Source organism: Drosophila novamexicana, unplaced genomic scaffold, assembly GCF_003285875.2.
Source record: "Drosophila novamexicana strain 15010-1031.04,08,12 unplaced genomic scaffold, DnovRS2.1 tig00001062-arrow-arrow-pilon, whole genome shotgun sequence".
Classification (NCBI taxonomy): domain Eukaryota; kingdom Metazoa; phylum Arthropoda; class Insecta; order Diptera; family Drosophilidae; genus Drosophila; species Drosophila novamexicana.
In genome coordinates this window covers 1,164,667-1,190,848 of record NW_020824838.1, presented here as the reverse complement: position 1 = coordinate 1,190,848, position 26,182 = coordinate 1,164,667, and the positions used below count along the sequence as shown (strand labels likewise).

General features: G+C 40.2%; 5 protein-coding genes across 8 annotated transcripts; 2 read left to right on the top strand and 3 right to left on the bottom strand.

The window, feature by feature from the left end:
* Window positions 1-87: 87 nt before the first annotated feature.
* Window positions 88-5,558, top strand: LOC115766054 (centrosome-associated zinc finger protein CP190-like). 3 transcript variants are annotated; one of them, XM_030709835.1, is made up of 5 exons: window positions 88-199; window positions 972-1,491; window positions 1,555-2,620; window positions 3,052-4,064; window positions 4,126-5,558. In XM_030709835.1, exons 2-5 carry the CDS (start codon window positions 1,090-1,092, stop codon window positions 5,101-5,103), a joined length of 3,459 nt encoding a protein of 1,152 aa, XP_030565695.1. In that variant the 5' UTR covers window positions 88-199; window positions 972-1,089; the 3' UTR covers window positions 5,104-5,558. The 3 variants fall into 3 exon arrangements, with proteins under 3 accessions (XP_030565695.1, XP_030565693.1, XP_030565692.1); XM_030709833.1 differs by lacking the exon at window positions 88-199 and adding an exon at window positions 282-424; XM_030709832.1 differs by lacking the exon at window positions 88-199 and having other exon boundaries at window positions 768-1,491.
* A 56-nt stretch (window positions 5,559-5,614) lies between these two features.
* On the bottom strand, window positions 5,615-7,612 carry LOC115766086 (zinc transporter ZIP1). Its single transcript, XM_030709896.1, has 5 exons — window positions 7,247-7,612; window positions 6,949-7,190; window positions 6,672-6,885; window positions 6,154-6,532; window positions 5,615-6,083 (listed from the first exon to the last, which is right to left on the bottom strand). Exons 1-5 carry the CDS (start codon window positions 7,484-7,486, stop codon window positions 6,076-6,078), a joined length of 1,083 nt encoding a protein of 360 aa, XP_030565756.1. The 5' UTR covers window positions 7,487-7,612; the 3' UTR covers window positions 5,615-6,075.
* Window positions 7,613-11,103: 3,491 nt separating this feature from the next.
* On the bottom strand, window positions 11,104-12,177 carry LOC115766076 (ATP synthase subunit O, mitochondrial). The gene is made up of 3 exons (XM_030709880.1): window positions 12,079-12,177; window positions 11,414-11,857; window positions 11,104-11,346 (listed from the first exon to the last, which is right to left on the bottom strand). Exons 1-3 carry the CDS (start codon window positions 12,106-12,108, stop codon window positions 11,191-11,193), a joined length of 630 nt encoding a protein of 209 aa, XP_030565740.1. The 5' UTR covers window positions 12,109-12,177; the 3' UTR covers window positions 11,104-11,190.
* Window positions 12,178-12,278: 101 nt separating this feature from the next.
* On the bottom strand, window positions 12,279-14,205 carry LOC115766051 (protein SET). The gene is made up of 4 exons (XM_030709831.1): window positions 13,809-14,205; window positions 13,029-13,218; window positions 12,618-12,965; window positions 12,279-12,556 (listed from the first exon to the last, which is right to left on the bottom strand). The coding sequence occupies exons 1-4, from the start codon at window positions 14,055-14,057 to the stop codon at window positions 12,546-12,548; spliced, it is 798 nt and encodes a 265-aa protein (XP_030565691.1). The 5' UTR covers window positions 14,058-14,205; the 3' UTR covers window positions 12,279-12,545.
* A 389-nt stretch (window positions 14,206-14,594) lies between these two features.
* On the top strand, window positions 14,595-20,799 carry LOC115766050 (eukaryotic translation initiation factor 2 subunit 3). Of its 2 annotated transcripts, XM_030709830.1 has the most exons (5): window positions 14,613-14,678; window positions 15,287-15,461; window positions 19,111-19,347; window positions 19,418-20,291; window positions 20,352-20,799. In XM_030709830.1, exons 1-5 carry the CDS (start codon window positions 14,613-14,615, stop codon window positions 20,425-20,427), a joined length of 1,428 nt encoding a protein of 475 aa, XP_030565690.1. In that variant the 3' UTR covers window positions 20,428-20,799. The 2 variants fall into 2 exon arrangements, with proteins under 2 accessions (XP_030565689.1, XP_030565690.1); XM_030709829.1 differs by lacking the exons at window positions 19,111-19,347; window positions 19,418-20,291; window positions 20,352-20,799 and adding an exon at window positions 16,585-18,597 and having other exon boundaries at window positions 14,595-14,678.
* The last annotated feature ends 5,383 nt before the right edge of the window (window positions 20,800-26,182 follow it).

Here is a 26,182-nt window from a genome sequence, read left to right as displayed (position 1 = left end):
TAAACAAAAAACTTCTCACCGAATATTTATATTCTTGGTTAAACAATAATTTGCTATCGATTCTTAGGAAATTATCGAAAGTGTGGCGGTGGTGAGAAGTGCGGATTTTCAATAAGGTCACTCTGACGCCATCTTTTTCTGTTTCACGGAGAAAATTACAAATTTGTCCGGCAAAAACAGTGTGCAACAAAAAATCAATGTATGTTTAATACGAAAATAATGAAAATAAAAACTAAAATATATTTGTGCAAATTTTGATCATACATTCCAAAGTACAATTTGCATAATGACGATATTGTAGAGCCTAGCGATAACGATTGTGTGTGCAAATAAACGTTTCGTGTGTGAAAAATCAACAGAATCTAGCGCCAATTTGTTAAATAGAAATATATCACCGCATTCAAGAATAAAAGCCATTGTATAGGTAATTAAAGCAGTTAGTCTTGAATGTGTGCAAGCAAGGCGCATTGTGCATTGCATTTCACATACACATCAGAAGCATATATATGTGGCATACATACTAGAGTTGAGAGCGTGACATGCGGGAGCAAAACACACGAAAACATATATACATAAAGAATTAAAAAAAAGAAATTCTATTGACTAAAGTTGAACTTATGCAAAGTATATAATTTGTTATTTTTTTTAATTCGAAGTCGTTAAATGGAAAATGTCAACTGCGATTTTTTTGTAGCTTAAGTTTCGTGCTCAACCGACATACACCCATCTCTAGCATTCGCACACATACATACACAAACATATCGGAGCTGCATTGCCGCGCCACGGGCAGTTAATGTTTGTTGAAAATCAATCGACGCCAGTAGAGCGCGTTTTAGTTGTGCAAGAACTAAACAATAATATTAATTCACTTGATTTAGTATATGGTTTTTTATGTTTTTCATATTCCATTTAACAACGCTGTGTTGCAATCGTGTCCTAAATTGAAATTTCCTGCTCCCAACGGAGTACAGTTGCGCCAGCCTCACGCTAGAAAAGCCAAACAACGACAACCGAAGACGACGACGACATCGCGACGGGGAGGCCGCGTTTCAAAAATACAGCATTTTATTTGAAAGAGAAACTAACAATATGGGTGAAGTGAAGTCCGTGAAAGTTGACAACTGGGGCGTCTTCTTTCTGCAGAAGCTCCAGAATTTCTTCAATAAAACGGACTATTGCGATTTAACGCTACAGTTTCGGGACAATTCACAACTGAAGGTACATCGCCTGGTCTTAAGCGCTTGCACCGATTATTTCAATGTACTGGAGCAGACTTGCGAAATAATTGACGACGCACTCATAATGCCGGCAGAATTTCAAGCGGATGTTGTGGTGCCCATTGTCAATTTTATGTACACGGGCACACTGGAGTTTGAGCTTAAAATGTATGGCAAACTGTTGCGCACCGCCAAAGAGATGAACATGACCGTTTTGCTGAAGCTACTTGAGGCCCATCGTCGCACCATGGAGAATGTGAATCGCCAGCAAAGGGTAAGAGTTGCAAATCTAGAAATCTAATTCATAACTAAACTACCAGATCTCCACTATTGACAGCCACCCAGTCCGAAGGGTATACGACGTCGCCCGATGGTACCCAGCGGCAATGCCATGGCGGCACAGCAACGTGTATCAACACCACAAAATCGTATTGGTGCCATACCAGGCAACAGCAACACAGTGCGTACGAATGCGCAACCAACACGTGGCGTGAATACACCCACAATACTGCGCACCGGCGGCATAAGCAATCGCACACAGTATATGGAGTCAGCGTCGACGACTACATTTGTCAAACAGGAGCCCACCTCGCCATTTGAGCAGCTCCGCAAAGGTTACAACAATAACAAGAGGCCGGCACAGACCAGCCTTTTATCGCCACCGTCAAAGAAACCAAGTTTGGAGGAGGTCAAGGAGTTTGCAGAACAGCAGCGCATGCGCAAACAAATCGCCGCCGAATATGGTGACCATGGCGATCCCGAATATGACAACATGATGCTGTACGATGACGTGCACACCGGTGACGATGATGATGATGATATGCCGCCACAGCCATCAACATCGAAGCAACAACAGCAAACCCAGCAACAGGTTCAACAATCCGGCACACAGACACAAATGGAACATGGCACAACAACCATCATACTCAAGCAGGATTCGCCGAGCCAAACACCCACGATTATCGTCAAGGATTCGTCCAACACGAAGCTGAATCATACTAAAATCATAGCCGAGGTGTTGCGACAATATCCACATATTGTGAAGGGACACAAGAATATCAAACTGAAAATAATGCCCAATAGTCCGGTCGATAAAGCAGCGAACGCTGTCAAACGTGCCTCACCGGCACCAGCCGCAGCAGCAGCAGGTTCTCCAGCCAGTGCCACTTCGCCACACAAGAAGCTGCATGTTTCATTCAAGCCAGACAAACCCATGATAACCACACAGCAGCAAAAGTCCGCACAGAAAGTGACAACGGCTCAGCCACCAACAGCAGAGGCAACACAGGCATCAGCAGCAGCGGCTTCTACGACAGCAACTGCGGCAGCGGCCGCGCAAAAGCGACGCATTGATAGCAAGACAATGCATGCGCTAATTGCACTCGGCGCTGAGAACACCACAGGTAAGTGCTACAGACATGAGGTATTAACGCACACTCTTTAAAATGATGCAGAAAAAAAAGTATACAACAAATTTTTGCATACATAAATACGAAAGTCTCCGATAAGCGAAAGTCTTTTGATCTAAAATAACAACTAAATAATTAACAAGAAAACATTTTAGTCACCTAAAGAAATATAGCCAGCTATTGTACAACGATTAGTATCAGTATTATAGTAGTCCAAGTTCTTGTAATTTTAGGGTGAATCTGCCGCACCGTTTAACCAGGTTAAATACCTTTAAATTATGATATACGGTCAACAAAAAGATGATATTAAATGGATATATAAATAGTTATCTTGGAAGAGCCGATCTATATTGATCAATAAAATGTCTCATCATATTCAATTTTTTCACTAAATATCTTGTCTTCATTCTGTTCCTATTCCGCAGGTCCTTGGCTGTGTCTGCGTTGCGGCGTTAATGGTCGGCCAATTAGCATTCCATCATATCGTGGTTTCCGTCGCCATTTGATCAACACCCACAAGGAGACAATTGATCCGGCGCTATGCGAGCATTGTGGTTGGCGTTCCGGCAACAATCGGGAGCTACACTTCCACATGTACACAGAGCATCAGATCAAATCGTTGCTCTACAACTTTGCGGAATGCGCCATGTGCAACCAAACGTACTTGACCAAGAGCGAGCTGGAGCAGCACATAAACGAGGCGCACACGGATGAGAACAAGCAGCAGTGCATTTATTGTAATAAGGTGTTTGCCCAGGAGCTGCAGCTGTACAGACATATGAAGAGCTATCATAAGGCACAGGCGCTTGAGGATGGCATCATTGATGAAACCGATGAAGAATATCTCGGCTCACAGGATGAAGACGAACAGTTGGACGATGAAGACCAGGAAGAGGAGGAGGAGGAGCCTGAAGAGGAACCAATACAGGAGGAAAAGGTACGCATTTTATCCGACATCAGCTTGCCGGCGAACAGTGCCATGGTACAGCAACAGTCCCGAGATGAGCAAGAAGAGGCCGAAACGGAAGCAGATGCAGATTCGGAGCAACTGCTGCAGTCGCAGACTCAGGAGCAGGAAGTCAAATTTGTCGGTGCCGACGGCAATGAGGTGGAGCTCACCGAGGAACAACGCAAGGAGATATTGTCACAGCTGAATCAGCAACAAGCTGGCGCACCCAGCGGCGGTGTTGTCATGGTGCTCAGTGAGCCCGATGTCGATGATAAGCAGGAAGGCGATGCCAAATCCTCAGCGGGTACCGAAGAGGAGGAATACGATGACAGTCAAATTTATAGCGAACTGGGCGCTACCGGTTCTGTAGAGAGCAGCAGCAAAAAGAGCGAAACGGCTGATGAGAGCAAGGAGTCCATCGATAATCTTGAATGGGCCGAGAATTTAATATCAAAGCACGACCTGGAAACAGAGCAGAACAGCAAAGAAGTAAGTAACGCAATTGTCACACAATGCATATCAATTTTAATTCGAAAAATTTGTATTACAGCCAAAGGTGGAAAAGCGTCGTGATGACATTAGCGAGAAGCTTAAAGAGCTGACGGGTGATTGGACCGAGGATGAGAACGAGGATGAGGATGATATGGATGACAAGCCCGCGACCACAGAACTAGCAGCTATTGTACAGTCAGAACCTGTAACTGAGAAACAAACAGCAGCAGACGCTGTAGCAGAAGCCGCCGAAGATCAACCTGAACCAGAAGATGATATTGACTTGGCGCTAGAGAGTTTGCATAAGGAAGGCAACGATACAGAGGTCGCTACTAAAGATGCAGCAGCCGCCACATCCAGCACGGCTGAAATAATTCAAGCTGAGCCGGAAGCAGCAGTAAAAATGGATGTGGATGGATTGCAACAGATGTCTGTTAAAGATGAATTTGTTGTGGTTAAAAAAGAAGATGATCCTGAGGAGGAATTCATCAAGGAGGATGCGCCAACATCAGTCGAAGCTGAAGCAGTCGAAAACACCAATAATGAGATCGCGCCAGAAAGCATTGCTGAAGCTGGCCCTCCCACTGGAATTGATGATGTCAATTTAGAAACGGAGAATATTCGCAAAGTGTTGATCGATGAATTAATTGCTGAAGCGGATGCGCCTGATGCCGATACGGTGGCTAGAGAACAGCCAGAAGATGTAAAAGAGGTGCCGCCAACTCAGCTACCAGAGGTAGATGGATCAGAGGCGTTGCAACTTGACGCGACTAAAGCTGTTGTGGCTACAGAGGAATTATCAGCAAATAATAACGAGGAAAAAGCAGAAGGCTCGCCGACGACGACGACGACAGCGGTATCCGATGCAACCGAGGAGAAACCAAGCACCAGCGATGCAGTTGACGTTGATGGAAAGCCTCAGGCGCTAACAGGAACGCAGGAGAAATTAAAGAGTCTCATGAATGAATGGGTCGACGAAGATGATGACAATGAGGATGAGAATGGGGTTAGTGCTGAGGCGAAAGAGCAACTCTAATTACTAGATTTATTTATGTTTTAAGTTTGTTTTCGGTTGCCAGTGCTACAGTATGACAGTTGAATGTTAAATCAGCATGGGAATTGTAGCTTATGCACGATTATATATGTATATATATATATAATGTATAATCAATGAATATCTACGGCAAATCGATTTTCGGTTTCGATTGTAAATTAAAAACTGTTTCTTTGACATTTAGTTGGGAATTTGCACCGGATTCACGCAACTTATACTTATAAACAAATAAATATAGTATATTATACATATGTAACGCATATATAGAAACAAAAGCTTAACTATCCCGATTTTCGTATGTCGCATTCTAGATCAGACCAAGAAATCAAATTATACGCACTTTGCGGGGGTTTTACTATTTCTGCTGCGTTATACCACCAACAATTCAACTTTAGTATGTACACATATATATATTTATACACATACTTATATATATATATAGAATTTGTCTATATACATATATATATATATATATTGAAAATATTACATATATAAATATGTAGTTACAAAGATGTTGTTTTAATTGGTTTAAAACAAAATTATAAAAGCAAAGTAAATGTGTACGCAATTACATTAAATCGCTTAGGATGAAGATGTTTTATGATTGATATGAACTTAGTAATACGAATCAGAAAACATGAAAACGTTATTTTGATTACCACTACATGTAAGTCTAACAAAATATAGATTCTTTGGAGAAAGCAACAAAATATAAATGTAGATATAAAGAAAATGTATGTATTGGTGTTTATTTTATTTTGCAGCTAAGCAATAATCACAGACTCACAAGAATGTTAAAACCGATTATATTATAAAAATCGCACTTTTTTGTAAAAAAAAAAATCATTTCTGGTCTAAGACACTTAATAATTCATTAAAAAAAGACAACAATTACATTTAGAACATTTGTGCTATAGATACGTGTTGAAAACAGGGCATCGCCCATGGAGATTCTCAGTCATCTGAAATGGAAATAGTGAATGCGTAAAAGCTACAAACTGATTAGCTCCAACTGACTTAGGCATGACGTACCAGCGAGATAAAAGTTAATGATGCACATAGTCGCAAAACCAGCAGTGACTGTTGCGAATTGCGCGAATCCCGCCCAGCGACGAGTCGAATTAGTATGCCAGCGCGCCTTCTCGCGCGGTATCACTTCACAGACAGTCACATAGAAGAGAGTACCGCCGGCCAGTGCCTGTATTATGGGCAGCGTAGTTTTGGACCAGGCGGCGGGAATATCAACGATAAGCATGCCCACACCAATGCCGCACACGGCACCCAGGGCAAACACTAAAATGCCAATGAAGTGCGAACGAAAGTTCGCGCGTGGATATGAGCATAACTCCAGACCCAGACAGAAGCCCATCACAAATTTGTGACACGCAACAGCGCCGAGTAGAAAGAGCACCTAGAACAGAAAGCAGACAAAGTACGAATATTTACAACTGATTCTCTTATCTGAATAAATATTTAGTCTATGCGGCAAGCTAATTCAATATGATAATCTGGCAGCATAAACTTAATGATGTCAAGGCTTGCGCGCAAACCTTGCTGGCCGAGTTTTGTACACCGATAGCCAAACCCTCAATGGCTGAATGTAAAGAGAGCGCCACAAAAAGCCCCAATGTGCCAGTCATGGACTGCGCACAGGGTTCCGTATGGCTGGTATGGCAAATACGGGCATTTGCATCCTCCACGCTGGCATCGTCACAGCCGGAAACGGGGGCATAATTGTGATGGTGATTAATTTGATCGTGACCGCTGCAAGGCAAATGTTCAATCAATACATTTAGGCAATTGAACAACAATATACACTCGATTTACTTTTCGTTGTGATGATGGTGCGTCGCAGTCGACATTGAATCTGCGCCTATTAAAGGTGAGCGCTCATCAATTGCACCATATGCATGGTTTGGGTTCGAGCTACCTGCTGCAGAGGTGGGTGCATGCGTATGCTGAATGGCCTCGCCAAAAAAGTAGTGTATGAACTCGTCAATGAAATAAATTATGAAAAAGCCGCCACACATGGCAACTTCTGCAAACTTTGAGTTCATTTGCTCGCGCACCTGTTGGTGTTAAAGGGTTATCAAATTGCAATTAGCTACGAGCCCTTCAGGCTTACCTCTGGCAAAATATGCACCAATGCTGTCGCTAGCAAAATGCCTGCACCGTAGCATAGCAGCAGCGAGGTTATTAGTGGAAATCGCAGTCGATTACGTGCTGATATAATGGCAGGCAACATTCCAGAAAAAAGGCTACCAAGCCCCAGAACTAACATGGCCAAATATTTTTCCATATCGCCACGATCCTCTGTCTGCCAGTTGGTGTTATTTGTGGCCATATCTACGGCTGCTAAACTCATAATGCCTTTTTATCACTCAGTCATCAAAAGCAAATAAACTAAAATTGGATCGACGCAATGGATCTTGAGTTCGTTGCCTGTGCGCCGCGAGTATTTAAAATTAAACAACCAAACCGTACACACGAACGACCAAAACACTACAAACCCGAACGGAACGATGACGAATTTTTTTGTTCTTCAATATTATCGCTGATGCTGCACTTATTTGGTTATCGATAGTTTTTAATCGATAGTTAAAGTCGCGAGCACTCGGCTTGGCAGGCAGTTGCGGCCATGAGTTCTGTTTGAATTCTTTGTTGTAAAGTAGCCGCCGGTTACAGAAATTATTGTATTAATATATTTACAAATTAATCTGCTTAAAAATATATTTTCTGCGTGAAGATACATACATTTTCTATATGAATACATATATGTAATAAAAAACTTTGTTTTCTTTTATAGGCTAAAGTCCTTAATAATTATGCGCCTGTCCTATTCGAATACCTGTGTTTGTTAATCAAGTGGTCCTCGAGTATAAAATCAAAATTAAACATTTTGGCGCCCTCACAAATTTTGTCTTCTGTCCATTGTAATGGAACGTCGTTGTATAGTTTGTGGGCAAACGCCAACATCTGGGTTTACCCATCCGCACAATATGGAGGAAGCTGTCGATTGGCAAAATATGCTAGCTTGTTTTGTCCCTGTCGAGACATTGCTCCACCACTGTTGCGTTTGTAATAAGCACATCAATCGATCACAGGTGCAGCAAATTCAAAAGCAGAAGGAAACCAAGGTCGACGATCTGATTGAGCAGCGGCGCGGCGTCACTTTCAACAAGGCGGACGCCGTTCTTTACTTTGGGGAGCAGGGCAAGAAAGCTCCACATAGCTGCACTCAGTCTGTAAAAGCAATGCAGACGAACGAGCTGCAAACGAAAAAAGGGAGCTTATGCATAGGTGAATCAGCACAATTGTTGAACAATCCAAAAACGAATTACCGCTCCAACTATATTGATACTGCCATCTTCAACTGCCATCCGGGGCTCCCAAGCAAAGTAAACAACGTGGCGGCCACAAATCCGAGTGATGAGGACACGCTAGACAGTCCGCGGGCTATCAGACGAACTTCTGGCAATGAGACATATACCTCTCGACAGGCCAATCAGTGCCTGTGTGGATCCTCTTGTGAGACTATCGACTCAAGAAATGCGGGAAAACAAGCTTTTGAGACCAAAAGAGCTGTTTGGAAACATCCGATTGCCACGAGTAGCAGTGCAGTAGCACCTTCATGCACATGTGGATCTAGTTGTCCACGAGTCTTGACAGCCAAAAAGCCAATGCTAAACCGTCAGCAAATGTTTTGCCCAATCAGGACTGAATCGCCACAGGTTCGCAAAAGTTTTCCAGCGGTGCAATCGTTCGATTCCTCAAGATTCAGTTCAAGCGGGTGTCCCATTAACGTATGCAACAATCTGGGGGCACTGCAACAACATATACAACAACAACTACATCAACAACAACAGAAACAGCAACAGCGGCAAAGGGTACAACAAAACCAACAATGCCAATGCTGTCTGACTTCTAGAGTGCGCGATCAGACGATGCAATGTCCATCCCAGAAATTTAATCAAGTGCCAGCAGCACAGGAAGATGAATGTATTTGTTGCCCACAGAATTGTATTAACAACACTTCTCCGCGGGATAATCGCAAAGCCGAAACAGCTCCGATGAGCTCAACAATCCCGAACCATAACTTGCAGCCGTACAAGTTTCAACATAACCGGAAGGCCACGACGGACATGCCACGATCACCGCCGGTCAGTGTGCTAATCATGGGTGGCTCCATGTTGCCCACGTACTGTAATAAAACGAGTTTTAGAGCACAACCATCGCATAGCTCGGAAATTTGTGTGCTGGAGTCGGACTTGACACGAGAAAGAGCTGTCTTCCCAGACATTGATGAGCCCAATTATACAGTCTGTCGAGCGCTAGCCCAACCAACAAATGAGGAAAATGGACTTTCCGATGAGAACTCCACGGGAGTGTTACTTTTGGGCATAGCTCAGCCCGAGAAAGATCCATGTTTTGAGCGTGGAGAAAACAAATCTCTTTCAGCAAAAATAGCTCAGCAGGTGGTCCAACATAATGCACAAGCATCTGGGACTAGCAATGAGCAAGAAATACGCTTGGATGAGCTCGAACGCCTATTGACCCAACAGCGGCAACTGCAGCAGTGCATTCAGGCTAAACTAAATGAGCTCCAGGGCAGGAAAGCTCCTGCAACGCCTCGAATGAGTGCGGGCATCGCTACAAAGAACAGCAGGATGCCGCTCCTTCGAACCGGCCCGAACCCAACACGGCGAATTCTACCAACAATGTCCAGCTACAAGACAAAGTGAGTGAGGGCGTAAATCGCACTGTTTGAAAGTGTCCCCAACACGAATGTCTAGACGAAATCACAGTTACCATAAAATTTCAAAAAAAACAAGCCAAAAAAATTCAATATATTTGACGAATTTTAAGTAAAAATTAAACCGTTCCAATGAGCCGTCGCTGTGTCGTCTGCGGCATCGAAACCGCTGAGGATGTCATTGATCGCGTATGCCATTATCCCAAAAATATCAAGGAGGCTCGCATCTGGCAGCAGAGCATGGCCGCCTTCGGAACATCCGTGGAAAGTATACTGAAATGCTGCTGTGTCTGCATTGAGCACATACCACAATTTGTGGAACGTACTCAGAAGCAGGCAGCACTTATTAAGGAGAAGTACGGGAAGGAGGTTCATGGGACGCTGGCCGCATCTCCTAGTCCGAGTCGTCCGTCGCTACATGTGCTACTCCTGCCGGGCGCCACGCTTCCACCGTATTGCGGCAAGAGCATCGATGCTGAAAACGGAGAAGATCAAGTCAAGAAGGATGATGCATTGGATGAAGAAATCTATGTACGGGAATCATCCTATAAGGATGGCGGTGCGAGGTTTCCTGACATCGATGAGACCCAAGTAACTGTACTGCGCACACCCATGCACAATGAGGAAGAACTGCAGAAGCTGGAAAAAAGCAATGAGGAATGTGGGGACATTGGCACTTTACGCAACTGCACGGATGTCTTACTGCTGGGCCGAAGTCAGAATCATCCCACCGATAAGTGTCCATGCAAATGCGAGCAATGTTCAAAGACAAAGTTCGCACCGGCCGAACTACCCGGTTGTCCAGAACCATTGATACTCCCAGATCAATCGCCCTGCAGTGCTGAATGTGAGAGCAAGATGCGTCAGGAGTTGAGCGCAATAATCAAACAGCAGCAACAGCGCATTTACGAACTGGAAAACATGATTGCCCGCCAAGACGACTGGTGTATGGGCCTGCAGCAGAAAATAGCTGACCTGTATTCCAATTTCGGATGCCGGGATAAAACGGTTAGTTTTGGGGTCAAAGTTGGTGACAGCGTGCAAGGCTATGACCAGCGGAGGCCAACTGATGGACAGTCTGAACAGTCAATTACTCCCAAAAGGCAAAAATCGAGTAAAAATAGTATCTTGAAGCCGGAATCGCCAAAGTGACAAGCTCTTAACCATTTGTCTTGTACATATTACTAATAGTTTGATTGCACTTGAAACAATTATTAAATTGAAATGTCTTATAATAGCTGGAAAAGTTTGAAGCTATCCCCAAGAGTTTTATTCGCTTTTACACGCCGCGCAAAATCAACAGTAAATCCTTAAACTTAGGCAGCGGTTTGAATGACATCTGTGTATAGTTTCACTTTGGTGGCAATGCTCATGTCGACATACTTGTCGCCAATGGAGACAATTAGTCCACCTATAATGCTGGGATCTACGCGAGATGTTATTTTCAGCGACTGGTTGGGCTGCAGGAAGGACTGAAAAACAAAAAGCAAACACAAAAACTGTTAAATTTGACAACCATTTACAATTTAGAGTATTTACCTTGAGAGCGCCCTCCAATTGCTTGTTTTGGCCAGCATCCAGCGGCTTGGCAGAGACCACTTCGCAGACAACCTCGCCGCGGTGGGCAGCCATTATGGTCCTGAAGGCATTGATAACCGTATCCAGCTTCTTCAAGCGTCCATTGTTAGCCAAAAGACCCAACAAATTGGATGTGGCTGGTGCAAAGCTCAGCTTGGTAGAAGCCTCTTGCAGTGCAGTAGCCATGACTTTCTTATTGATGATGGGGCTGGTCACTTGTTCGTGCAGCTTCTTGTCGCCTTTAATGGTAGATTGCAGAGCGATCAAATCCTTTTCCACCTTGTCCAACTGGTTCATTTTCGTGGCAGCCGAATACAAAGCAGTGGCATAACGGCCCTCCAGTCCGAACAACTGGATTGGTGGTTTGACCACCTGCTGCGAAGCAGCGGAGCTGAGGGTGCGGCTCTGCAAGAATGGAATGTATATCAATATTACACATAAACTCTTTAAATCGCAATCAAACTGTGTTTATTGGTTAAAATTGCAAATTACATAACCAACAAATTCGCGTTAGATAATTGTTTTGTTTTGATATCATTGCTAGCATTAAACACAAACATTTCATATTTCACCGCTTTAGCAAATCTAAAACAAAGTTAATTTCATATATATTGTTAAAAACCTACCAAAAGTGCTAATTTGTTAACGGAGGCCATTATTACATGCACAGAATTTTTCACCTAAAAATCGCAGCTGCGCCGTACAGGGTTGATTTGACTAAGCCTTGCTAGAGCTGCCACTGCGCCAATTCACTTACCAGGGCGGCATGAAATATTGCGATGGCCAAATATATCGCTGGAATACTCAACTACAATAATGCTATCGATTTTCAGATTCACGTCTTTATTCGTATTTTAAAAAACTGATGTTTTGTAGATGGGTTTTTCGGAAATACATATTGATTTTACTTATAACATAACGGTGTAACTGCCTAAAAATGTGTTTTTGCAATTGTCACGCAACATTTGAAATAATGTAAGCGTCTTTATAATCCCGTCCCGACATAACCATACGGAAAATAATAGTTATAAGTGGTTAGCACATTTGGAAATCAGTTAAAATATTCAAATTGCGCACATATTGATTGAAGGTTTTACTTGTCATCTGCAATATAAAAAAAAACATGATAGACGACTCCTAAAATATAATTCCAGGTTAAGCTAACCTTCATCGTCGAGGTCTTCATCGCCCTCATCTTCTCCATCATCATCCTCAAATGTCTCCTCTTCGTTGTCATCGTTTTCATCTTCTTCTTCGGGTTCCACCTCAATATCAGGTACGAGATAATACTGCAGTGGATTTGGCCAAAGATCATCCTTTATCAGTTCAGCTATCTCGTCGTTGACGGGGTCAGCATTGTCCGAAAACCAATCAAAGAATGTCTTATAATCGGAATTCCTTTTCTTCTTGTTGCCGTAAGGTTTTGTTAGCAACTGTTTAAGTAAATTCTTCCCCTCCTTCCATTGAATGGGCGTGCTAGTTGACGCGGGCCAATCACCATTCTCGGAGGCAGCTAAATGATTTTAATATATTACTAAGATATAGAAAAACCAGTTATATTTTAAAGAGCACTTACCCGCTGAATTCAAATGAAACTCTTTGGTGAGAATCTTGTTTTCAAAATATGGATTTTCATCGAAGTGGAAATTTATGCGGTATCCAGATTTTATGTCTTCGAATTCCTCAACCTCCAGTTTGTTTAGCGCATGCAGACACTCTTCCTCTTCTTCGTCCAGAATGCCTGATACTTGCGGGTGGTTGATGAACTAAAAAATGTAACTCAAATTAGCGCTTTACCACATAATCGAAGGCAACCGGGAGTAAAAACTAAACAATCTGAGTGATATATCCGCAATTGTGCAATTGATAGCGATGCACGACAGCGTCGTGTACAAAATTTAAACATGTATATTTATAATCACTTAAACACTTTTAGTAAATCCAAAAAATTAACGTGTTAAAATACATTTTAAAAAGGCCGATTAATTTTATTATATAGTGCGAAAGCTTTGCGCCTGCAGCATTTATCGATACATTGGCCCTCACATGCACACGAGCGCACACACATACACAGACAAAAAAAGAGCGGTGCGACCGGTGGCGGCGGCATGCATAGAAGACTAAGATGAAAAAGAACAAACGAAAAAGTTCCTCGAATAGAGAAATTTTTCATGGACATGTAGTAGAGACACAAAATCAATTAATGTTTTTTTGATTTAACAATGCTGGGCAAGCATTTCCGCCACTTGAAAAACGTCTTTACTAAGATATTTCAAAGTTACACATGTTAAACATGCAAATCATGCCCACAGATAAAGATGCCCCCGGTTTTCTACGTATGTGCATATATACTCACAGAAGTCACCCAGAAGTTGGGGATCCGTTTGACGAGCTCGCTCCGTTTTTCGTAGCACGGTTTACGTAGTTTGTTATATTTCTGCTCTACTTTCAGTATCTCCTCGCTGGCTTTCTCGTTTAACGCGTCAATCTCGTTTTGACAGGCATCGATTTGTTCCAGCGCCTCCGACTCCTCCTCGTTGGGACCGGCAGATGTATTTCCATCTCCGACAGCATCCAACTTCTGTCTCTTTGGCACGCTCGACATGATGCTGGTATAGTTGTTTTAAATGGAGCGGCGTTTAAGATAAAAGGTTAGCTTAATGATGTTATTGCAAATGGCAATTAGTTTATCTAGTACAGTTGAGCAGAAGCCGAATTAATAGACACTTTATGTGCGCCGTTCACTGCGTTTGCGAATTCTGCTCTGAGTGTGGCCGAATATTGCAATCGCAAATATACAGTCCATCAGGGTTGCATCTTGATTGTTTAGCAAGCGATTATCGACCTATGGAAGCATATGTTATTTTAATTAGTTGCTGTTGCTTTGCTTGAAATGTTGGGTTAATTTCAGTCAAAGTTAGGATTTCAATGTCATCCACAACGACTTAAATGAATAAAATATTTACTTGAAGAAATTGGAACTGGTTCCGGCACCAAAAGAATTTGGTTAGCTTCTGCCGATTAACAACACTCAATAGATTACAAGGCATTTTCGGTCCTTTACAACACGCGCGGACAATATTTAATGTCGAGGTGTAAACGAGCTGGCCAATTCATTTTTTAATTTTATATAAAAAGCGTTTTTAAAAATATTAAAAACATGGCCACGGCTGAAGCTCAAGTCAATGTGAACACAAATTTGCAAAAGCAGGACCTTAGCAATTTGGTGAGTGTGCAAGAATATGAGCCGAAAATACCACCTCCGAAACGATGGCAATGTACGCGTCTTCGCCGTCTGTTTAGACGCTGCATCCTGAAGCAACGGGGAGCGTTGTCACAAAGCGGCCATTTCTATATGAAATAGTGAACTCATTGTTTTTAAAATGAATTAAAATGCATTTAACAAAGATTGCCATGAATAACAACGTATTTACAACAATTTCTGTTGTTACTCGTTGGCCGTGCGAAGCGACCTCAAAAGAATGCAGCACGTGGCGTTAGCTGCTATGTTTGGCCAGCAATGTCGGGCTTTTCCGCTGTACGCGCTATTTGGCATATGTTTTCAATATGTTTGGAAATATCAGCGAACTAGAATGCAATTAATAAATGCGGCTCAACTGTTGCTACAATATCTGATGCAATACACAGTCGATTCTAACCTCAAAATGTACGGCTTTTTGTACGCACACTCATGCCACATAAATGCGTATGTATGTTTCTGTGTGTGTGCGTGTTGTGTGTACACTTGTGTTAGTCTTAGGGGGTTTTTGGGCGTGTTTTTACGAACTTACTAACTTAGCTTTAACATTTATTATTTGTATATTTTCCTTGCAGGAAATCAGCAATTTGACGCCCCTGTCGCCTGAGGTGATCTCGCGCCAAGCTACCATCAACATTGGCACAATCGGCCATGTAGCGCACGGCAAATCCACGGTTGTCAAAGCCATCTCCGGCGTGCAGACTGTCCGCTTTAAAAATGAATTGGAACGAAACATTACAATTAAGCTCGGTGAGTGACTTTTGAACTGCTGCAATAAGGCTGGAATGAGACTCAATATTGGATTAATTAAATAAATAATGATAAAAAAGAAAGCGAAGCTTACAAATAGAATATTTCTAATATTCGAATATAGTTTCGCTGTAGAGTGTCATTTCAGTCTACTCATTGTCATTGTCATACTTAGTTTATAAGCTTAGGCTTGTTGCTTTAGGCAAAGATTATTCTGTTTTATAATCAATAAAACTTCAATTTTCCTTGCTGTATCACATAAATTACTAATAAACAAACCTAACAAAATGCTGACGACGGCACAACGCGCACTAAAAAGGCCTGTTCCAGTTTTCATTTCCGCGAAGAAAATTGAGAAAGTGACTTACGTGAATTTTGCTCATTTTTGCATTTAATTGTTTTCCAAAGAATTTATGTAAAAGAAACAATTATAGTTCCGGCATTTTAAATTCGTTATACAAATCGTTTTTCTTACAATAAATATAATAATATCTGCTGTTAAATGATTTTCAATTTAATCTATTAATATACACATTGTTTAAAATATTTAAATACCATATATTAAATTTGTAAGCTCTATGTTACATGTTCGGAATTTTGAATGTGTAACTCGGAACTTGTCACGAAAGAATTCAAATTCTATATTCTAAGTTTTGTTTGTTTTCTCCATATCATTTTTAAATATTATTTTATTGCGCTGTACACAACGCGTAGTCTTAAGTTTCGTATTGTTTTGGATTAATGTTCTGAGCGTTCTGTAAATGATTGAAACATAATTAAAATAATGACTTAAATTGCTGGATTAGTCCCCCAACAAATACAACACACGCACTGTGTCGTCGCATTAGTAGTTTGGAGTTGATCATTAACTGTCGCTATTCGTAAAAATGAAGAAAATATAATAGTTTTTTTCTCTATATACTTCTTGGTATCACGACTTGTTTCTCTTGTTTGCGTAAGATTAGTTTCTTAGAGCTTTGCAAAAATTTAATTTCTTTGATTTCGATAATCCAGCAATTTAATTAATTCAGTCCATTTTTTTCTTCTTTTTCGTTTTTCGTTTGCCTAACGACGCGCGTTAAATAAAAACAAAAAAAAAACCAAACCAAAATGTCATTTGCAGAACGCTTAAGCGAAAAGAAAATCCAAAAACTTTTGCACTCCAAGCAGCACCGCAATGCATACGATCGCAAGCAGCGCCAGCTGCTCAATCGCCGGCGACAACGCACCGGAAGTAACCGACTGGAGCTGTCCCATAACCATTTATTTGCGCAATATACACGGACTACGCGCAGCTTCAGCCAAAGCTCGTTGAGTCCCAGTCACAGCAGCGGCTATGGCAGCGTTTTGGGCTGTGACGAACAGGATGCTGCACCGCCGCCGTCCATTGCCGCACATCGCAACCCAGCTGCAGCTGCTGCCACGCCCCCAAATCTGCTAAAGCGACGACGTAGTTCCAGAAGCGGCTCTCAAGATGTGGAGCCATCGCCCGCTTTGAAGCGCGCCAAGGATAACAGCGGTCAGCTCATTAAGAAGCCAAAGGGAGAGTATATTGTGGAGCGTATTGAACGTGTTGAGGTGCTGCACTACGCGCCCGTGTTCTATGTCAAATGGCTGGGCTATGACAGCAGCAAGAACACCTGGGAAGATTTCATTAATTTGGCCGACTGTATGCAGCTGGAGGATTTCGTGGAGCGCCAGACGCTTTTTTACGCGGTTCACATAGCGCAAATCAGCAAAGAACTGGAGGCACAGCTGGCCGAAACGGCTCCACTGGATATGAGCAGCATTAGCATGAAGGACGATGTGGAGAATTATGAGTCCTTGCCTCTGAATTTGGATCTGATATTGTTAGCACAGTATCGTGCGGCGGGCAGTCGCAGTCAGCGCGAGCCCCAGCGCATTGGAGAACGAGCACTGCGACGCCTTCAGCTGCAGCGTTGTCACTATGCACGCCGTAAGCAGTTGCAGGCGCTGGCTCAGTTTGAGAAGCGCATGAACGCCGTGGAGCTGCCGGCACCGCCTATACGCGTCCAGAACGATGTCGACCTGGAAATCATCGATTCGAGTTTCGTTTATATTCAGAAGAACATATTGACCGATGGTGTGCCGCGACCGGAGGCATCAGTTTTGGGCTGCAGCTGCAAGGAACAGCCAGGCATGGAGGAATGCAGCGCCATGAGCCGCTGCTGCGCCCGGCTCGCCGGCGAGCTGTATGCCTATGAGCGTACCACGCGACGCTTGCGCCTGCCACAGGGCAGCGCCATCTTCGAGTGCAATAGTCGCTGCTGTTGTGATGCCAGCTGCACAAATCGCCTGGTTCAAAACGGACGCAAGCATCCGTTGGAGCTGTTCAAGACGAGCAATGGACGCGGTTGGGGTGTACGCACACCGCATTCCCTGCGCAAGGGGGAGTTCGTGTGCGAATATGTGGGCGAGATCATCACCAGCGATGAGGCCAATGTGCGTGGCAAAGCCTACGACGATAAGGGACGCACATATCTCTTTGATCTGGACTACAATACGGCAGCTGAGAGCGAATATACCATCGATGCGGCCAACTATGGCAATGTCTCGCATTTTATCAATCACTCGTGCGATCCCAATTTGGCCGTATTCCCCTGCTGGATTGAACACCTGAACATGGCGCTGCCCCATTTAGTATTCTTCACACTGCGCCACATCAAGGCCGGCGAGGAGCTGAGCTTTGATTATATACGCGCCGACAACGAGGATGTGCCCTATGAGAATCTATCGACAGCTGTGCGCGTCGAGTGCCGCTGTGGCGCCGCCAATTGCCGCAAAGTGCTCTTCTAGATGCAGCTTCCGCAAATGATGAACAAATTAATTGTTACACCTTAATACAAATACATACACACATATATCTATATGCATATGCCTATATATATAAGAATTTAGCGCTTAAGTTTATTTGACAGATTCACTTGAAAAACAATTGACATCAAAAACCTTATGAAAAACTATTCAGTTGCATATATTAAATTATTTATTGTTATTTTGTGCATGCATTGCTTAAACATTTAACGCATCAATTATTTTTAAAATGTTTTTCAAGTTAAATATATCACTTTTTTTTATATTATTGAAGCATTTTGCGAATTGCCCCCTGAATTTGTACTCACTTATTTTACCCGTAGTTAATATATATATATATATATATATGTTTTTTATGGGCTATACGCACGCCTTTATATTATGTATTACTTTAAAGCTTACGACAAAATCTAAAATAAAATATTTCAAAACTAAATTGCGAACTTAATATATTAAATTAGGGCGATTCGATCTGGGAATTAAAATTAAAAGCAAAGAAACCCGTTATCTTTCTTTAATTTATTTTTCATATGTTTTTCATTTTTTTTTTGTTTTTTAAGCTCGTTTTGAAATTCACATTCATTTCATTTAAGGAAATATCAAAAATAATTGAATTTGATTAGACACTAATAATAAGTTATAGTTGAAAAGATTTTCATTATTACTTTTATATTATTATTATATTTTGTGCCGTTGTTGGAAAATAGATGAGAATAAATTTCATGTCTGTTTTTAGTCTTTAATAATATCAATTAATATTACCCGGTTTTAACATGTTGCTAACCAAGAAATCTTGTTTTCCAAATTAATTTAGGATATGCCAATGCAAAAATCTACAAGTGCGACAATCCCAAGTGCCCGCGCCCGGCCAGCTTTGTATCGGACGGCTCCAGCAAGGATGACAGCATGCCATGTGCGCGTCTCGCCTGCTCTGGTCGCTTCAGATTGGTGCGTCATGTGAGCTTTGTTGATTGCCCCGGTCACGACATTCTTATGGCCACTATGTTGAACGGCGCCGCTGTGATGGACGCTGCACTGCTCCTAATCGCTGGTAAATGAATATCTTGTAGAATCCCGAAATGTTGAATTTTTCTAATATTTAATTTTCCTCCCTTGAAAAGGTAATGAATCTTGTCCACAGCCACAAACCTCGGAACATTTGGCAGCCATTGAGATCATGAAACTGAAACAGATTTTGATATTGCAAAATAAAATCGATTTGGTCAAGGAGAGCCAGGCAAAAGAGCAATACGAAGAGATCACAAAGTTTGTGCAGGGCACTGTGGCCGAGGGTGCACCGATAATTCCAATTTCGGCCCAGCTGAAGTACAACATTGATGTTCTCTGCGAGTACATCGTTAACAAGATTCCTGTGCCGCAGCGTGACTTTAAGGCGCCGCCCCGTCTCATTGTTATACGATCCTTTGATGTAAACAAACCTGGCTGTGAGGTGCAGGATCTCAAGGGCGGCGTTGCTGGCGGCTCCATATTGAGCGGTGTGCTCAAGGTCGGCCAGGAGATTGAGGTGCGTCCCGGTGTTGTGACCAAGGATAGCGATGGCAACATCACTTGCCGTCCAATCTTCTCGCGCATCGTGTCGCTGTTTGCCGAACAAAATGAGCTGCAGTATGCAGTGCCCGGTGGCTTGATCGGTGTGGGCACCAAAATTGATCCCACGCTATGCCGTGCCGATCGACTGGTCGGTCAGGTGCTTGGCGCCGTCGGCAATTTACCAGACATTTACATCGAGTTGGAAATTTCGTATTACCTGCTGCGTCGACTGCTCGGCGTGCGCACCGATGGCGACAAGAAGGGCGCACGTGTGGAGAAGCTGCAGCGCAATGAAATCTTGCTTGTTAACATTGGATCGCTCAGCACTGGAGGTCGCATCTCTGCCACCAAGGGGGATCTGGCCAAGATTGTGCTTACAACGCCCGTTTGCACGGAGAAGGGCGAGAAGATTGCACTCAGCAGACGCGTGGAAAACCATTGGCGGTAAGTGTAAATATCCACTGGAAATGAAATTTTTTTTAAAACTGTCTTCTCCGCTTGCAGTTTAATTGGGTGGGGACAGATCTTTGGCGGCAAGACAATTACGCCCGTACTGGATAGTCAGCCAACGAAGAAGTAAATAAACCAGCACGACCAGCTACCAGACCCGCTCCGAATTCATATTCAATTTAAGCGTTTCAAGTGTGTGTGTGTGAGTGTGTATACACAAGATCGCAAACGATTCTTTGATTCGTTTGACCTATTTGCTGATTTTGTCCATCTTCTCTGCACCGTCTCTACATCTTTAAAATCCTGCGTCGTCGTCCTCCTTCACGTCCGTTGATAGCAAAAAAAAAAAAAAAAACCAACAAACAAACAAAATAGAAAACAAAACAACTGAAAACTGATGCATACATACCTTAAATTATTGAATTTTGTATGTATATAAACGATTATTGCTGAGAAATGTTATGCGTATATAGCAAATCCGAGCATTACAAGAAACTAATAGGTTATACCATATACATATTATATAAAAACAAAACAAATCTGATACATCGTAAAATTGTTTTTATGATTTAAATACAAAAAGAAAGTATAAAATGGTATGCATTTTTACAATTAAAAACTAAACAATGTGGTCGTTTTCATTGCCCTGGGGTAGAGTAGGTCCTGCTAAAAAGCAAACAACTCTTTTGGAAATTTCTATTTAGTTTTAATAACGAGCTATGGACATTATAATCAACTTTTCTTTATAGATTCTTTTATTTGTTTAAGCATTATTATTACAACTTTCACATTTTAAAACATGATCATTTTTTATTATTTAATTATTATTTATTTTTAAATTACACATTTTGAAACATTTATTAATTTATGTATCGTACTTCATTTTGTTTTTACCTAGCGCACACTAAATTAGCTGTAAACTACTATGTATGGTGTGTTTTTTGTTATTTTTTTTATAATTATTATTTTCACTGATTACTGAAATAATTTCAATATTAATTAGCTTAATTAATAAAAATTCGTACTTAGTCGCGATTTATTTAATTGCTGGAAACATTTAATTTAATACTATTGAGATTGAGTAATTTTAATTTTAATACTTTTTTAAATACCTCCTAACTTGCGTTGTGATCGGTACACTTTGAGCATTTTAAAACTGAGCTTTTGTTTTTCGTTGAACACACATTTTAAACAAATTCAAATATATATGTTTATATTGTATAATTCATATCTATCAATTTGAGCGATGTTTGAACACAATTAAGTATAAGCTGGCTTCACCGGAATGCATAGTCTTAAGAACGGAAACCAAGAAATTTCCGCTCAAATCTGTCAGTGTCGCATTCCATATAAGTAAAATTACTTATTTGGATCTAAGCTCGTTTACAATAAAAGAACTTCAACATTTTAACATTAAAATGTGCTTAAAAATAAGCAATAATTGAAAAGCATGTTAAATAATAGTTACAAGTTATTTGATATTCGCATTTCTTTGTCTTTGTCTTTGGTTTTCCTACCTGAACTTTGCCCAAGTTCCTCAGTTATAATATTTATATTATCATTTAAAATTGTTTGAATAAGAAATAAACTAGTTCTTGTGTTAACAAAAGCAACTCAAGATAAGTTGTTGCTTCGAGTGTCGCTTAATAGTGTAACTATATCGTTTAGACTTCAATATGAAATGCATTTCTTACAAGATAAAAATGCGGGACTCACGAGAAATGTGTCCATTATGTGTACAACAATTTTTTTGTTTTGAATATTTTTTATAAGTATGCATGGTACTATCAATAGATATTCCTAATAAATAATATATAATTCAATGAACGTAAAACACAATTAGAAGAATACTATTTTATAGATACATTTAACAAGTACATTATTACATTATTCCTTGAACAAGAAATCAATCTAATAATATATATATTTATATGTATTTACTTACATACATTGAACACCTTAAAGTGCTGTTGGTTATCCTTGCGTATACTTAATATATAACACATACATTTACTCGCATTTTTCCAACTAATTCTTGCTTACTTGAGCTCTTATGATAGAGACTCATTAGGTATTGACATTTACACTTAGACTGGGACTGTGAGTATTCGTGAATGTTTATTCACTTTTGTGTGCCGAGGGAAAATGACTGTAACTTGGTCAGCTTACATTTATAAAAAATGTTATTATATATTATACAAACATATATAATACATATTCATTGACAGTTAACATTGGCAAAATTGGAGTTAGTTTTTTATTTTTGTTTTGATTTGAACTTGATACCCACACGTACATATATATCCATATAACGATCGACAGAGATCAAGTTTCTGATGAAGTCCGTCTACTTAATTTATGTGTTTGGATTTTGCTATTCGTTTTTAACATATCATCTTGTAACAATTTTGGGATTTTCTCTAACGGTTTCAATAATTTTTGCAACTCTTTTATAATACAATTTGAAATACTTACATAGTTACAAATATACATATACTTGTGCAGAAATAAGCTAATTTTACATTCCAATGCTGGTTATCATAGCTACACACACACATATATATACATATACATATATATATATATATATATATATATATATATATATATGTGATGCGCCTATTTTGGGGGCACTTTTTGGGTAAGGAGGTTATTTCAGCGACATTTGCCACTATCGGGGACTGTCCCCGAAAAAATCGACGGTGCACTGTTAATTTTGAGGACATTTTCGTTTTCAAAGCAAAGTACATAACTTTTGGATATGAATTATATATGGTTTGAAAATATACTTTTTTTCGATAAAGATTGACTTAGCATTAAGCCAATCTAGATTTTATAAAAAAAGTTACAGTCCTTTTTTAATTTTTATAGATTATGCATATAGTCAATTTTGGAGACCCATACTTCTATGATTTTTCTTTAGTTGTCCGTTTAGTATTTATGACCCCAGTTAAGTTAATCTCATTTTTACTGGTTAAATATATGTTTAAAATATATGAACAACAACATATTTAACCAATTATTGATTATTTTATGAAAAATATAAAATTAAATTCCATCGATGTGGCAACACCGCACATATATATAAACAACAGCTTTTATGAGGACAGAGGAACGGTGGAATTATTTCTAATGTAACGATTATTTCGGGCACACTATATGTGACATTCCTTTTGGGGACAATGTCCTTAAAATAACTACATATATCATATATAACCAAATGTACAAACATGTTTTAATGGAATGAAACGAAAATTTAACAAACGCACACGAAAACTTTGAAAAATAATACGAACATATGTACATACATGGCTTATAAGGATATATTTATATATTTTTATTTGGAAGTGAATATTTATATGTACCTCTTTTTTGAATAGCTGTTCCATATTTTCAGAGTCAAAAGTCTAAAAGTATTTATTATATGAAAATAAGTTCGGTGTGCAAGAGTTTATATGAAATGAGATAGTTTTTTTATTAATGGTAGGGAGCTCCCGCTATTCCCTAGCGGGTATTCACCCAGAACCCTCTTCTACCAACACCAAATTCAGCTCGCGCTAGCAGAGCTTGTTTGCTTCAGCAGTAATGAAAATTTTTTTTTTAAAAAAACCACACTTTTTGGGCTCGAATCGAGCTAAAAATTCTTGAGTTAAGTATAATTCGTACTTCATTTCATAGAAGCTCTGAAAGGTCTTAGAATAAGTACTAATATTCTTGAATCAAGTACAAAAAATGTATTTGATGCAGCATTTGTACTTAATGTAAGCTTTAAAAAATCAAGAAGAATAAAAGTTAACTCAAGGTTTAAAAATCTTGAAAAGTTGGACAGCCCAAAAAAGTGAGAAAGAATTGGCACGCGCTCGCTCTCTCAATTTTGTTTCTAATTCTTTTGCTGAAGCCAACGCGTGCCATTTCAAGTAAAGAGTTCGGTGACGTAGAAATGTACGCGGATAAAAAAGCTATATTGCCGGAGCAAAGGCTTCGAGAGCTCCTTAAGCAATTTGGATTGAAGCACCTGCTTTCCTATTTAGACGGTAAGTACATATGCACATACATACGTATGTATTGGTTTAATTATTCTTGTGTATATATGTACATATATATACTTACATAGATTAACGTAGATAAGATATATATTTACATACATAGATAATACACATACATATGTATGTACATGCACACAAGAATTCTACAGTCATCAGTAGCGCTTATTGTACTATTTTCGGGTGTTCTCAAAATGACAAATACATTACAGATAATAATAATTAATAAATCGAGTAGCAACCATCAAAGCTGCTACTGCCTAAGTGACACTTAAGAAACTTGCGCGCTTTCAGTTGTCAAATGAGGGGCGGCCTCGGTGAGCATAAAGTTTCTCGAGCTGCGCCCGATCGGATGGCGTTACTTTATGCGCATTCTTTTTTTGTTAGATTAATATTTGGACATTAGGCTTTTGGTGACGGTTACAGGTGGCTTGCAGCTAGTTGTAGATGTTACCACAGTATAGTCGCCATTGCCATCCGACTGGTTGCAGCAAGTGCCAAATGCCGTAGCGGAATCGGAGGAACAAAGATCAAACATCGTTTGTGATGTGCTGGCTGCACGTTTAATTGGCTTTTTCGCTGATTTTTCCAAGGCACGTGCCAAGCCGGATCATTAGACAAGGCCGTCGAGTTCCATCCACGCTGTGATTGTTAAAGCTCGACAGCTGTGGCGATGCTGAGGCTTCACCTTCTTCCTTTAGTTCCGCTTGTTGCCTCAGTTTTTGCACGCCTCCAAATATATTTGCTTCGAAAGCGCTTGTGCACGCTTGAAATCTATATCGCGATCATTTGCTTCAATTGATGCTTAGTTTTCTTAAGCTTTGATTCGGGGGTGTTTTCAGTTACTTTTCTGGAGGTGTTGTTCATGCATTTTGCTTTGTTGCTCTTGGCACAGAGCTGGATTGATTTGGGAGTTGGTATTGGGGCACTCATATTTAAGAATTTTACTTATGCATTTTGGTTGGGCTCAGCTTCGGACACTTGCTGCATTTTGCGGGCTGGCTTTTTCTTCAAATCGCCCTCCTCTGTGTCAAATTAGCGGCGGTGACTTAGCGTCGATTTTTTGTACTTGTTATCGAAAATGGAATCGTTCACTTTTAAATGCATTTATTTATGTTTTTAAGCACAAAACCTAATAAATTTAAATGCAGAATTGCAAATTACCGCTATATTGATGAATAAAAATGTTAGGTAATTATTGCCAGCTAGTTTTTTTCATTAACATAGGGTATAATAGGAAAAGTAGAAACATACAAATTTTTTTAAAAACTCGCTGTACGATTTTTTTTATATAAAAAACAAAATGATTGATAATTCGCGATCTATATTAAACAACCAAAAAATATAAATGAAAATTTGTTGAAATATTGACACCTTTTTATAATGCTGTGTATAAATACACAGTTGCCTTATTACGTAGTAATATATTTTAATAAAGATAATGTTTTATTGTAAAATGCCAATTATGTCATTTATTATTGTATTTCTTTCCCATATACTAATATTTTAAATTAATTTTTTCCCTCTCAATACTGTATAACATTGTTCAACGCTGATTCCAAGCAGTGGTTCGGTTTCCGTTAAAACTCATAGCTCGTTAGGCCTTTTAAATGAACAGCATGAGGTGTGTTAACATTTTATTTACTTTTCTAAAAAACTGGCTAATCGATTTGTTTAGAATTATTACGTAAAGCTTTCTTAAATATATATCTTTAAGTTGGTATACCGTGCATTATCCCTGAGAAAAGATATTAGGGTTCAAGTGCAAGGATTATTTTTTTACGGTCATTTTGTATGGTATTAGCACTGTTTTACAAATATTTTTAAAACGTGCTGATCGAT